At 42.9% G+C, this 14,111-nt stretch overlaps 1 protein-coding gene across 3 annotated transcripts in view; it reads right to left on the reverse strand.

Annotated features, from left to right (window-relative positions):
* The window catches only part of LOC110524270 (DNA-directed RNA polymerase, mitochondrial), a 93,978-nt gene that overhangs the window by 65,473 nt on the left and 14,394 nt on the right, over positions 1 to 14,111 (reverse strand). For all 3 annotated transcript variants that reach the window (XR_005051828.1, XM_036978023.1, XM_036978024.1), the window contains exon 5: positions 7,094 to 7,280. Coding sequence is in view for 2 of the 3 variants with exons in the window: in XM_036978023.1 (XP_036833918.1) it covers positions 7,094 to 7,280 (187 nt within the window). In the remaining variant the exon portion in view is untranslated. The remainder of the gene's footprint in view (positions 1 to 7,093; positions 7,281 to 14,111) is intronic.

Raw genomic sequence — 14,111 nt, forward strand, 5'->3', positions numbered from 1 at the left:
CTTTGATACATTTTGGAATGTGTATGTGTGTGTGTGACAGTGTGTGTGTGAACAATCCTGGCCAAAGAGAGGGTATGTGTGTGTGCTGAATAATGAGGGACTGTGTTGATGGGTAGGGTTTTGTCGGGTCAGGGTGCTGAGCCTTACCCAGCCTTTTATTACTAGACGCTCAGCTCCACAAGACTATAAAGCAAAACAAATGGCTCATTATGCTCGGTGTTAAAACGTGTAGTCATGTCCTGTGTGCGCCATCAAATTGTATTACTGTGAGCTGGTACCTTGACCCGATCGGCATTTCATTTCCGAGATCAAAGTGAAAATCTAACTACAGTATACGTCTTTACATAGGCATGTGGATATTGCTAACACCTAGAATTGGATGGTAACACATTTAACGTAAATGTAGTTATCTCTCTGTGTGTGTGTGGTGTGTACTTATATTTGTCCTACTTCACACATGTACAAGTGGGTGTTAATACACGCGTGTGAATTGGAAATATGTTTTTTGCATATCCCACTCTCCCTGAGACACCCTCGGAGAGCGGGGACACAGACAGGGTCTGCCATTCAATGGCGACCCTGGAGCAATTATGATTAAGTGCCTTGCTCAACAGCACAAACAGATTTTTCACCTTGTCGGCTCAGGGATTTGAACCAGCGACCTTTTGCCCACTGGCCCAACAGGGTGGGTGTGTATAGCGCTGGGAGTGATGGCACAAAATGGACTAAGGCCCATGCCATCATTCCCCCTGTGCCTGCAGTTACCTGACAGAGACAAATACGGAGGAAACGAGGGCACAAACTAATGCAAGCCAAACTCACAAAGCCTTAATTTAACGGCCAGTAGATATGCAAATTACCTTCCATCCCATCACCCTCCCTGTGGCTAATTAAAAAATAACTATGCTTATATCGTTATGTGCTGCTGCTTTAAGCTTAACCAGCACCAAAGGTATGGCAGCCACCCAATTAAAAAACCCATATACACTCATTATATAAATACAGAGCTGGCTAAGTGGTCCAGCAGGAAGGGTACTGAGTAGGCCTACATACTGAGAGGTCCGGTGTGCTTATACATGTTGTCATTTATTATTGAAAGAGGACGTCAGTGGCCTGTGCAAGGACAACTGGGTATTATCAGAAAACACATTACATAGGGGTTGATGCTTTATTAACCCAGGAGACAAACACTAAATCTGTCCTCAAGAGAAGAGACTGCACGCTATTGGACCGCAGCCAAAACAAAGCTAAAGGTTACCCGGGAGATAAATCACTTGGGCATTGGCTCTGCTGCACTACATCATGGCAAAATACTACCTTCTCTGTGGAGTAGATGGGCTCTTAATCTTTTTTTTAAGAGCAAGCTTTGCTGCTGAGAAACGACAGGATATATACTGACGTATATAGACACATCTCTGTGTAGGTCTCAAACATTGTGTTTCAGCTTGACTATGGCAGTTCATGCTGGGCCAAGAGAGGGGACTGAATAATAAGCATTTGTTCATGTGTATTGTTGTTTGCGTGAGAAGAAGTGAGTCAGATGCTTGTTGCTGCCCAGGGGCTGTGAGATTGTCCAGAGAGAGAGCAGTGTCATGCGATGCCCGGCTTTCAGCATAGGCTGGAATGGGACAACTACCACGCCTATCCCACTGTCTTTCTCTTCCTCCTCCTCACTGTCTGTTTTCAAGGGCCCCTGGCAAAGACTTATCTGTCAGCTAAGCCACAGCCCAGGGCAGGAGAGGGAATCAAAATGAATGACCACTAAGAAGGCTGTGTGCTTTATAAGAATAAAAACACAAAATCTTCAATGACAATGTCTAAATAGTAGACCAAACTGCATTTGCTAAAACTTCATACATATTCCAAATAGTACATTACACAAATAATATTTTAACGAGCTTATGCCGACAGTAATTGAGACTACTCATGAGACAGTGTTATGAAACCTTGGCACTGAGTAAACAACAACTCTCTCTCTCTCTCTCTCACTCTCAGCCAGTACTCAATTATGAAAGCAGAAGCAGATTGTAAATGTTGCAGACCTCTGGTGTTTGCAATGCACCTTAGCCTATTCCCTATTTAGTGCACTACTTTCGAGCAGAGCCCCAAGGCCCTGGTCAAAAGTAGTGCACTATACAGTGAATAGGATGCCACTTGGTACATATAGCCTACAGTTGAAGTCGGAAGTTTACATATACCTTCGCCAAATACATTTAAAAACTCAGTTTTTCACAATTCCCAACATTTAGTCCTCGTAAAAAATCCCCTGTTTTAGGTCAGTTAGGATCACCACTTTATTTTACGAATGTAAAATGTCAGAATAATGGTATAGAGAAGGATTTATTTCAGCTTCTATTTCTTTCATCACATTCCCAGTGGGTCAGATGTTTACATACACTCAATTAGTATTTGGTAGCATTGCCTTTAAATTGATTAACTTGGTTCAAACGTTTCAGGTAGCCTTGATCGCACACGCTTTTTCAGTTCTGCCCACAAATTTTCAAAAGGATGAGGTCAGGGCTTTGTGATGGCCACACCAATACCTTGACTTTGTTGTCCTTTAGCCATAACTTTGGAAGTATGCTCGGGGTCATTGTCCATTTGGAAGATCCATTTGCGAACAAGCTTTAACTTCCTGACTGATGTATTGAGATGTTGCTTCAACATAATTTCCCTTCATCATGATGCCATCTATTTTGTGAAGTGCACCAGTCCCTCATGCAGAAAAGCACCACCACAACATGATGCTGCCACCCCCATGCTTCAAGGTTGGGATGGTGTTCTTCGGCTTGCGAGCCTCCCCCTTTTTCCTCCAAACATAACAATGGTCATTATGGCCAAACAGTTTGAATTTTGTTTCAGCAGACCAGAGGACATTTCTACAAAAAGTACAATCTTTGTTCCCATGTGCAGTTGCAAACCGTAGTCTGGCTTTTTTATGGTGGTTTTGGAGCAGTGGCCTCTTCCTTGCTGAGCGGCCTTTCAGGTTGTGTCGATTTTGGACTTGTTTTACTGTGGATATAGATACTTTTCTACCGGTTTCCTCCAGCATCTTCACAAGGTCCTTTGCTGTTGTTCTGAGATTGATTTGCACTTTTCGCACCAACGTACGCTCATCTCTAGGAGACAGAACGCGCCTCCTTCCTAAGCGGTATGAAGGCTGCGTGGTCCCATGGTGTTTATACTTGCATACTATTGTTTGTACAGATGAACTGGTACCTTTAGGCGTTTGGAAATTGCTCCCAAGGATGAACAGGTCTACAATTGGCTGATTTCTTTTGATTTTCCCATGATGTCAAGCAAAGAGGCACTTTTGTTTGAAGGTAGTCCTTGAAATACATCCACAGGTACACCTCAAATTGACTCAAATGATGGCAATTAGCCTATCAGAAGCTTCTAAAGCCATGACATCATTTTCTGGAATTTTCCAAGCTGTTTAAAGGCACAGTCAACTTAGTGTATGTAAACTTCTGACCCACTGGAAATGTGATACAGTGAATTATAAGTGAAATAATCTGTCTGTAAACAATTGTTGGAAAGATTACATGTGTCATGCACAATGTCCTATGTCCACAATGTCCTAACCGACTTACCAAACTATAGTTTGTTAACAAGAAGTGTGTGGATTGGTTGAAAAACAAGTTTTAATGACTCCAACCTAAGTGTACGTGTAAAGTGTAAACTTCTGACTTAGTAGTCAGCTGCACAGTGTTCTGTTGACCTTTTCTGGATATGATAGATAATATGCTCTCCTGGTACACCCTACCCAGCCCTGTTAGTTACACAGGAAGTAGGTTTAATTTTTTTTTTCCTTAAAAAAAAAAAAAGGTTGGATGTGTGACTATTCAAAAATGATTCAACAGCAGTAGACAAGATTGTTTTGGCTCTGAGGCGTAGAATGCCCTACTGTTGTGTCAAATGGACAACGCACCAATCCTTTCCTACCTACCCTATAATTTGATACAGAATATTTTCTTAATTTATAGACCAATGAAATGCTGATAAATTTTAATGACAGTCAATTTCATACGAATCGCATAGCTGTCTCTCTCCTTCATACTTTCCTTGTCAATTCATTATCACATAGTGTACTTTCGGAAAGCCTAAGGTAGGCCTAGGTTTTTTCATAAGTTTTAAGGAAAGGATAAATATTTGCTTGTGTCTGACATACGCTGGTTGCTTTGATTGACGGGTCCTTTTACGGGGATATGCGTGTGTGGGTTCGCTGATTCTATCTACAGGCCTATACACTACCGGTCAAAAGTTTTAGAACAGCTACTTTTTCTTTATTTTTACTATTTTCTACATTGTAGAATAATAGTGAAGACATCAAAACTATGAAATAACACATATGGAATCATATAGTAACCAAAAAAGTGTTCAACAAATCAAAATACATTTTATATTTGAGATTCTTCAAATAGCCACCCTTTGCCTTGATGACAGCTTTGCACACTCTTGGCATTCTCTCAACCAGCTTCATGAGGAAGTCACCTGGAATGCATCTCAAATAACAGGTGTGCCTTCTTAAAAGTTTACTTGTGGAATTGCTTTCCTTTTTAATGCAATTCATCCAATCAGTTGTGTTGTGACAATGTAGGGGGGTATACAGGATAGCCCTATTTGGTAAAAGACCAAGTCCATATTATGGCAAGAACAGCTCAAATATGCAAAGAGAAACGACAGTTCATCATTATTTTAAGACATGAAGGTCAGTCAATACGAAATATTTCAAGAACTTTGAAAGTTTCCTCAAGTGCAGTTGCAAAAACTATCAAGCGCTATGATGAAACTGGCTCTCATGAGGACCGTCACAGGAGTGGAAGACCCAGAGTTACCTCTGCTGCAAAGGATAAGTTCATTAGAGTTACCAGCCTCAGAAATTGCAGCCCAAATAAATGCTTTACAGAGTTCAAGTAACAGACACATCTCAACATCAACTGTTCAGAGAAGACTGCGTGAATCAGGCCTTCATGGTCAAATTGATAAAAAAGAAATCACTATTAAAGGACACCAATAATAAGAAGAGTTTGTTTGGGCTAAGAAACACAAGCAATAGACATTAGACCGGTGGAAATGTGTCATTTGTTCTGGAGTCCAAATTTGAGATTTTTGGTTCCAACTGCCGTGTCTTTGTGAGATGCGGTGTGGGTGAATGGATGATCTCCACATGTGTGATTCCCACCGTAAAGCATGGAGGAGGAGCTGTTACGGTGTGGGGGTGCTTTGCTGGTAACACGGTCTGTGATTTATTTAGAATTCAAGACTAATATTTAGCGGTAATAACTTAAATAATAATAATGAAATGCTACTGATAATAACTAAGTGTAACTGTAATAGTGACGTTGCAGAGAAAATCCACGGTTATGTTGGTGACCGTGTACATTGGCCTAGGGAATTACTGTAACATCAAATTCCAAGACCGTCAGAGACCTAACAGGGAGAGAGCCAGGCATATCATTACTGGCATGGCACCCTGCAATATGTCAGCCTGACAAATAATGTAAGTAGGGTTGGGATTTGCCAGGGACCTCACATTACCATATCATCTCAATACTTAGGTGCCTTTAGGATATGTATTGCGATTCTATATATATGTATTGCGATTCTATTTATATGTATTGCGATTCTATATGTATTGCGATTCGATACTGTGATCAATGCTCCAAACAAGAGGGAGCGAAGATAAAAGGTAAGGAAATAGGCATGGAAGGCATGGAAATAGAAGTGCTGAAAGCAAATTGGCTGCCTATTTAAAAAGATAATGGAGAACAAGCTATGAAGGAAAATACTGGAGTTTTGGTGCAGGTACAGCCAAAAAGCACAAAAATAATATTGCAATATTGTCACAACAATACGATCGATCGTCAAAATTAATATCCCGATATGTAACTATATCGATTTTTTTCTCCAGTCACAAAATATAAGAGAATGAACGTGGGCCAGCACTGCTAAAAACACAACTGTGTACTGTACTGGCTGGAAATGAATCGTGTGAGGAAGCACAGCACAGCAGCACCCCCAGATAGAGAGCACGTTTTGCCACAATGTCTAAAAATGGATATCATGATACATGTCTGAAAGGAGGAGTGACAATCATATCATTCTGCTGCTAGTGCTAGGGTCTCCTGGCTGGCATATTCCTCATTCACACTGCTGCTCCAACTCTACAGTCAGCCCAACTAAACACCTATTTAACACCCACTTCATCACTACTCCTAGAACCCTACTTTGTCAGTTGTTGTTTTTCTATGATGATGTCATCACCAATAAATTCATCAAGCTTTCTCTGTTCCCGAATATTGTTTTCCTTTGCTCTACCAACAGACTGTATGTAGGACAACAACATGAGGTCTAAAAAGAAGTGTACACTATGTTCAAAAATACATGTAGCTAATGTACCATGATTTCATAGAGCTTGTTATAGGACATAAAAACACGACCTAGTCCAAACACTGCTTTCAGAGAGGGCTCCAGGCATGGACTGAGAAGAAGCATGTTATGTGTCAGACAGCAAGGCAGTTGGCCAAAGAGACATTTCTGTCTCCAACAATGGAAGTAGTGTTCTATTCTGTCATTCTAGTCCAGTCTACTTACTCTAGATGTGATAATTATTCTATTTGACTCTCTTCTACTCTCCTTGTGGCTTGAGCAGTCTACTCTCCTCGTGGCTTGAGGCGTCTACTCTCCTCGTGGCTTGAGGCGTCTACTCTCCTCGTGGCTTGAGGCGTCTAGTCTACTCGTGGCTTGAGGCGTCTACTCTCCTCGTGGCTTGAGGCGTCTACTCTCCTCGTGGCTTGAGGCGTCTAGTCTACTCGTGGCTTGAGGCGTCTAGTCTACTCGTGGCTTGAGGCGTCTACTCTCCTCGTAGCTTGAGGCGTCTACTCTCCTCGTGGCTTGAGCCATCTACTCTCCTCGTGGCTTGAGCCATCTACTCTCCTCGTGGCTTGAGCCATCTACTCTCCTCGTGGCTTGAGGCGTCTAGTCTACTCGTGGCTTGAGGCGTCTAGTCTACTCGTGGCTTGAGGTGTCTACTCTACTCTTGGCTTGAGGTGTCTACTCTACTTTACTCATGGTTCAACTTGTGTCCTACCTCTGTATAGAAGTCTTTGACTAGTGGTGAGGAGCAGGTTTGCAGGATAGTGTTGATGCTGGACTGGAAGTCTGGTTGCACGGTGTGGATGGCTCTGAGCACCATGTCCCTCTCATCCTGCCTGAACACACAGTGACTGAACAGCTCGTCCACAGGCAGGCCATCCTCCTCCATCTGACGCAAGACCCTGAGGACAGACCAGGAAACAAAATGGGTTGAGTTAGAAAATACACATTATTCCCTAAAAAGCAGAATTTTGCCATAAATATCCAGGCCTACGTCCAGATGACAAGTGCCTTGGGGGTAAAGGCAACGGATCGATTACAAGTGTTGAACACCATCTTTAGGTAATATGTTATTTGCTTGAAGTTCAAAGTTAGGAATGCACATGTATCAGTATAAAAACATAGAAGTCAATATTTTGACCTTAGTCTTCATAAGGTTGGGCCAAGTGTCTCATACACAGTGTACAAAACATTAAGAAGACGTTCCTAATATTGAGTTGCACCCTCTTTTTCCCTCAGAACAGCCTCAATTTGTTGGGGCAAGGACTCTACAAAGTGTCGAAAGCTTTCCACAGGAATGCTGACACATGTTGACTCCAATGCTTCTAACAGTTGTGTCAAGTTAGCTGAATGTCCTTTGGGTAGTGGACCATTCTTGATAAAGGGAAAGGGGTGACAGGACTAAGATTGGTTCAGCTAGGAGTTTCGATGTAATTTCCGGTCACAACTTGTAGACTTGTTTACGTACTGCTGTGCGGTTTGTTGATAACGTTACTTTGCTACCTGCCAAGTTTACGGTTTTTACTTTTTAATTACTGTTTTATATTTAAAACGCTCTACTATTTTCATTCAACTTTTTCACCCCGGACGCTTTATCTGGACATGGTACTACACGACCTCCAATGCCTTCTAATTGCAGTCGCTGTACTCATAATATACAGGAGAACGATCGCCTTATGATGAGGATAGCTATGCTGCAAGCCCAGCTTCAGACGCAATCGTTAGTCAAGGGTAAATAAAGTGTAGGAAAGTATGAAACAGTGTCTGTGCCACCAATAAATATAGATAGTAGTATAAATCCCCTCAGACAGTCCCCGCAGCCGGACAATTTTCTCATGGCTTCTGGAAGGAAATGCTGTAGGAATGTTCAACTGGTGTCACTCATTCAGACGACAGAAACATTTTACCGGTTTTTCCCCGAGTCGGATTCAGAGGTCGAGCCTTCCATGGTCTATCCTCCACCCATTACAGAGTCTGAGATGCCGAAGCCTCCCACCATTAGCTCTGACAAATTGAAAACCCAAGTCATTGGTGACTCCATTACCCACAATATTAGACTTAAAAAGAACAATCCAGCGATCAAACACTGTTTGCCAGGGGGCAGGGCTACCGACGTTAAGGCTAATCTGAAGATGGTGCTGGCTAAGGTTAAAACTGACGAGTGTAGATAGTATTGGGATATTGTTATCCATGTTGGCACCAAAGATGTTAGGATGAAACAGTCAGAGGTCACCAAGTGCAAAGCAGCTAGAAAAGCAGCTAGAAAGATGTGTCGGCATCGAGTAATTGTCTCTGGCCCCCTCCCAGTTAGGGGGAGTGATGAGCTGTACAGCAGAGTCTCACAACTCAATCAAATCAAATTTCATTGGTCACATACACATGGTTAACAGATGTCAATGCGAGTGCAGTGAAATTGCTTGTGCTTCTAGTTCCGACCATGCAGTAATATCTAACAAGTAATCGAACAATTTCACAACAACTACCTTATACACACAAGTGTAAGGAATGAATAAGAATATGTACATATAAATATATGGATGAGCGATGGCTGTGTGACATAGGCTAGAAGCAGTAGATGGTATAGAGTACAGTACATACATATGAGAAATGTAGGGTACGTAAACATTGTGTAAAGTGTCATTGTTTAAAGTGAATAGTGATACATTTATTACCTCCAATTATTTATTATTAAAGTGGCTAGAGATTTTAGTCAGTATGTTGGCAGCAGCCACTCAATGTTAGTGATGGCTGTTTAACAGTTTGATGGCCTTGAGATCGAGACTGAAAAACAGCTTCTGTCCCAACTTTGATGCACCTGTACTGACCTCACCTTCTGGATGATAGCGGGGTGAACAGGCAGTGGCTCGGGAGGTTGTTGTCCTTGATTATCTTTTTGGCCTTTCTGTGACATCGGGTGCTGTAGGTGTGCTGGAGGGCAGGTAGTTTGCCCCTAGTGATGATGCGTGCAGACCTCACTACCCTCTGGAGAGGCTTACGGTTGTGGGCGGAACAGTTGCCGTACCAGGCGGGGATACAGCCTGACAGGATACTCTCGATTGTGCATCTGTAAAAGTTTGTGAGTGTTTTCGGTGACCAGAAATATTTCTTCATCCTCCTGAGGATGAAGAAGCGCTGTTGCACCTTCTTCACCACACTGTCTGTGTGAGTGGACCATTTCAGTTTGTACATGATGAGTACGCCGAGGAACTTAAAACTTTCCACCTTCTCCACTACTGTCCCGTCGATGTGGATAGGGGGGTGCTCCCACTGCTGTTTCCTGAAGTCCACGATAATCTCCTTTGTTTTGATGACGTTGAGTGTGAGATTTTCCTGACACCACACTCCGAGGGCCCTCACCTCCTCCCTGTAGGCTGTCTCGTTGTTGTTGGTAATCAAGCCTACCACTATAGTGTCGTTTGCAAACTTGATGATTGAGTTGGAGGCGTGCATGGCCACGCAGTCATGGGTGAACAGGAAGTACAGGAGAGGGCTGAGAACTCACCCTTGTGGGGCCCCAGTGTTGAAGATCAGCAGGGTGGAGATATTTCCTACCCTCACCACCTAAGGGCGGCCTGTCAGAAAATCCAGGACCCAGTTGCACAGGGCGGGGTCGAGACCCAGGGTCTCAAGCTTAATGATGAGTTTGGAGGGTACCATGGTGTTAAATGCTGAGCTTAATCGATGAACAGCATTCTTACATAGGTATCCTCTTGTCCAGATGTGCTCCCTGGTAAACTAGCTCCCTGGTAAACAGAGAATATCCGAGCCCTGAAACAAGCTTCCAAAAAGTTGGACCGGAAATGGCGCTACACCAAACTGAAAGTCAGTAACGTTGGAAAGACAGTACCGTGCAGTATCGAAGAGCCCCCACTGCTGCTTGATCGTCCTATTTTTCCAATTTAATTGAGACGAATAAGAACAAAAAAAAATGTTTATACTGTCGCAAAGCTAACTAAAAAGCAGCATTCCCCAAGAGAGGACTCCTTTTTAAATGTGCATATTTCTCCAAAGCTCAGTTGTCTGCAAAACACTGCCAGGACCAAGGGAAACACAGGTTTTTTAATAGTAGATCTCTTGAAACATTGATGAAAATAGTCATGGCCGCTAAATCCTCAAGCTGCATACTGGACCCTATTCCAACTAAAGTACTGAAAGAGCTGCTTCCTGTGCATGGCCCTCCTGTGTTGAACATAATAAACGCCTCCCTATCCACCGGATATGTACCAAACTCACTAAAAGCGGCAGTAATAAAGCCTCTTGAAAAAACAAAACCTTGACCCAAAAAATATAAAAAACTAAATCAGCCTATATCGAATCTTCCTCTAAAAATAATTAGAAAAAGCTGTTGCGCAGCAACTCACTGCCTTCCTGAAGACAAACAATGTATACGAAACGCTTCAGTCTGGTTTTAGACCCCATGATAGCACTGAGGCTGCACTCGTGAAGGTGGTAAATTACCTTTTAATGGTGTCAGACCAAGGCTCTGCATCTGTCCTCGTGCTCCTAGACCTTGGTGATGCTTTTGACACAATCAATCACCACATTCTTTTGGAGAGATTGGAAACCCAAATTGGTCTACACGGACAAGTTCTGGCCTGGTTTAGATCTTATCTGTCGGAAAGATATCAGTTCCTCTCTGTGGATGGTTTGTCCGGTGTTCCTCAAGGTTCCGTTTTAGGACCACTATTGTTTTCACTATATATTTTACCTCTTGGTGATGTCATTCGGAAACATAATGTTAACTTTCACTGCTATGCGGAAGATACACAGCTGTACATTTCAATGAAACATGGCGAAGCCCCAAATTTGCCCTCCCTGGAAGCCTGTGTTTCAGACATAAGGAAGTGGATGGCGGAAAATGTTTTACTTTTAAACTTGGACAAAACAGAAATGCTAGTTCTAGGTCACAAGAAACAAAGGGATCTTCTGTTGGATCGGACAATTCATCTTGATGGTTGTACAGTCGTATCAAATAAAACTGAAGGACCTCAGTGTTACTCTGGACCCGGATCTCTCTTTTGACGAATATATCAAGACTGTTTCAAGGACAGCTACGTAACATTGCAAAAATCTGAAACTTTCCAAAAATGGATGCAGAAAAATGAATCCATGCTTTTGTCACTTCTAGATTAGAAAACTGCAATGCTCTACTTTCTGGCTACCCGGATAAAGCATAAAATAAACTTCAGTTCGTGCGAAACACGGCTGCTAGAATCTTGACTAGAACCAAAAAATGTGATGATATTCCTCCAGTGCTAGCCTCTTTACACTAGCTTCCTTTTAAGGCTAGGGCTGATTTCAAGGTTTTACTGCTAACCAACAAAGCATTACATGGGCTTGCTCTTACCCATCTTTCCGATTTATTCCTGCCGTACATACCTACACGGACGCTACGGTCACAAGACGCAGGCCTCCTTATTGTCCATAGAAGTTCTAAGCAAACAGCTGGAAGCAGGGCTTTCTCCTATAAAGCTACATTTTTATGGAATGGTCTGCCAATCCATGTCAGAGACGCAGACTTGGTCTCGACCTTTAACTTGAGTGTAGGGGGCAGTATTTTCATGTTTGGATGAAAAACGTACCCAAATGAAACTGCCTATTTCTCAGGCCCAGAATCTAGAATATGCATATAATTGTCAGATTAGGATAGAAAACACTCTAAAGTTTCCAAAACTGTCAATATTATCTGTGAGTATAACAGAACTGATATTGCAAGCGAAAACCTGAGGAAAATCCAACCAGGAAGTGCTGTTTTTCCTGAAAGCTCTCTGTTCCATTGCATGCCTTCCCTCCATTTAAAGGGATATCAACCAGATTCCTTTTCCTATGGCTTCTACATGGTGTGAACAGTCTTTAGACATAGTTTCAGGCTTTTATTTTGAAAAATTAGCGAGAAAGATCACATCACGTCAGTGGATGGCTGCCAGCAGCGTTTAGCATGCGCCAACAGAGTGGAGCAGACATTTTCTCTCTCTCTCTCTGAAGAAGCTACGGTCCGGTTGAAATATTATCGATTATATATTGTAAAAACAACCTGAGGATTGATTATAAAAAGTGTTTGACATGTTTCTACTAACTTTACGGATACTATTTGGAATTTTCGTCTGCCCCGTCGTGACCGCTCGAGCCTGTGGATTTCTGAACATAACGCACCAACCAAATGGAGGTATTTTGGATATAAAAATCAAAAATCATCTTTATGGAACAAAAGGAACATTTATTGTGCAACTGGGAGTCTCGTGAGTGCAAACATCCAAAGATCATCAAAGGTAAGCGATTCATTTTATTGCTTTTCTGACTTTCGTGACCAATCTACTTTGCTGCTAGCTGTTTGTAATGTTTTGTCTGCTGAGAGAGATGTCCTTACATAAACGCTTGGTATGCTTTCGCCGAAAAGCTTTTTTGAAATCTGACACGCCAGGTGGATTAACAACAAGCTAAACTGTGTTTTGCTATATTGCACTTGTGATTTCATGAAAATTAAATATTTTTAGTAATTTAATTTGAATTTGGCGCTCTGCAATTCAGCGAATGTTGACGAAAATGATCCCGCTAACGGGATGGGTGCGTCAAGAAGTTAAGTCTTTATTGAAGACTCATCTCTTCAGTAGGTCCTCTGATTGAGTGTAGTCTGTCCCAGGGGTGTCAAGGTGAAAGGAAAGGCACTGGAGCGACGAACCACCATTGCTGTGTCTGCCTGGCCGGTTTCCCTCTCGCCACTGGGATTCTCTGCCTCTAACCCTATTACAGGGCTGAGTCACTGGCTTACTGGTGCTCTTCCATGCCGTCCCTACAAGGGGTGCATCACTTGAGTGGGTTGAGTCACTGACGTGATCTTTCTGTCCGGGTTGGCGCCCCCCTCGTGTTCGTGCCATGGGGGAGATCTTCGTGGGCTATACTCAGCCTTGTCTCAGGGTAGTAAGTTGGTCGTTTGAAGATATCCCTCTAGTGGTGAGGGGGCTGTTCTTTGGCAAATTGGGTGGGGTTTTCTCCTGTCTTATCCGGTGTACTGTGTGAATTTAAGTATTCTCTCCCGCTCTCCCCGGACCTGATCCCTAGGACCATGCCTCAGGGCTACGTGGCCTGATGACTCCTGCCTGTCCCCAGTCAACCTGGTAGTGCTGCTGATCTAGTTTCAACTGTTCTGCCTGCGGCTATGGAACCCTGATCTGTTCACCGGACGGGCTACCTTGTCCTGGACCTGCTGTTTTCAACTCTCTCTCTGTCTACCGCAGCTGCTGTCTCCAACTCTGAATTACCAGCTATGAAAAGCCAACTGACATTTACTCCTGAGGTGCTGACCTGTTGCACCCTCCACAACCACTGTGATTATTATTATTTGACCCTGCTGGTCATCTATGAACGTTTGAACATCTTGGCCATGTACTGTTAGAAATCTCCACCAGGCACAGCCAGAAGAAGACTGGCCACCCCTCAGAGCCTGGTTCCTCTCTAGGTTTCTTCCTAAGTTCCTACCTTTCTAGGGAGTTTTTCCCAGCCACCGTGCTTCTACATCTGCATTTCTTGATGTTTGGGGTTTTAGGCCGGGTTTTTGTATAGCACTTGACATCGGCTGATGTAAAAAGGGCTTTATAAATAAATGTGATTGATTCACACACACACGCACGTTGAGCGTGAAAAACACAGTAGTTTGCAGTTATTGACACAAATCGGATTTCCAAAGCCTGGCACCTACTAACATACCCTGTTCAAAGGCACGTAAATATTTTGTC

The sequence above is a fragment of the Oncorhynchus mykiss genome, chromosome 5 (genome assembly GCF_013265735.2).
Source record: "Oncorhynchus mykiss isolate Arlee chromosome 5, USDA_OmykA_1.1, whole genome shotgun sequence".
Classification (NCBI taxonomy): domain Eukaryota; kingdom Metazoa; phylum Chordata; class Actinopteri; order Salmoniformes; family Salmonidae; genus Oncorhynchus; species Oncorhynchus mykiss.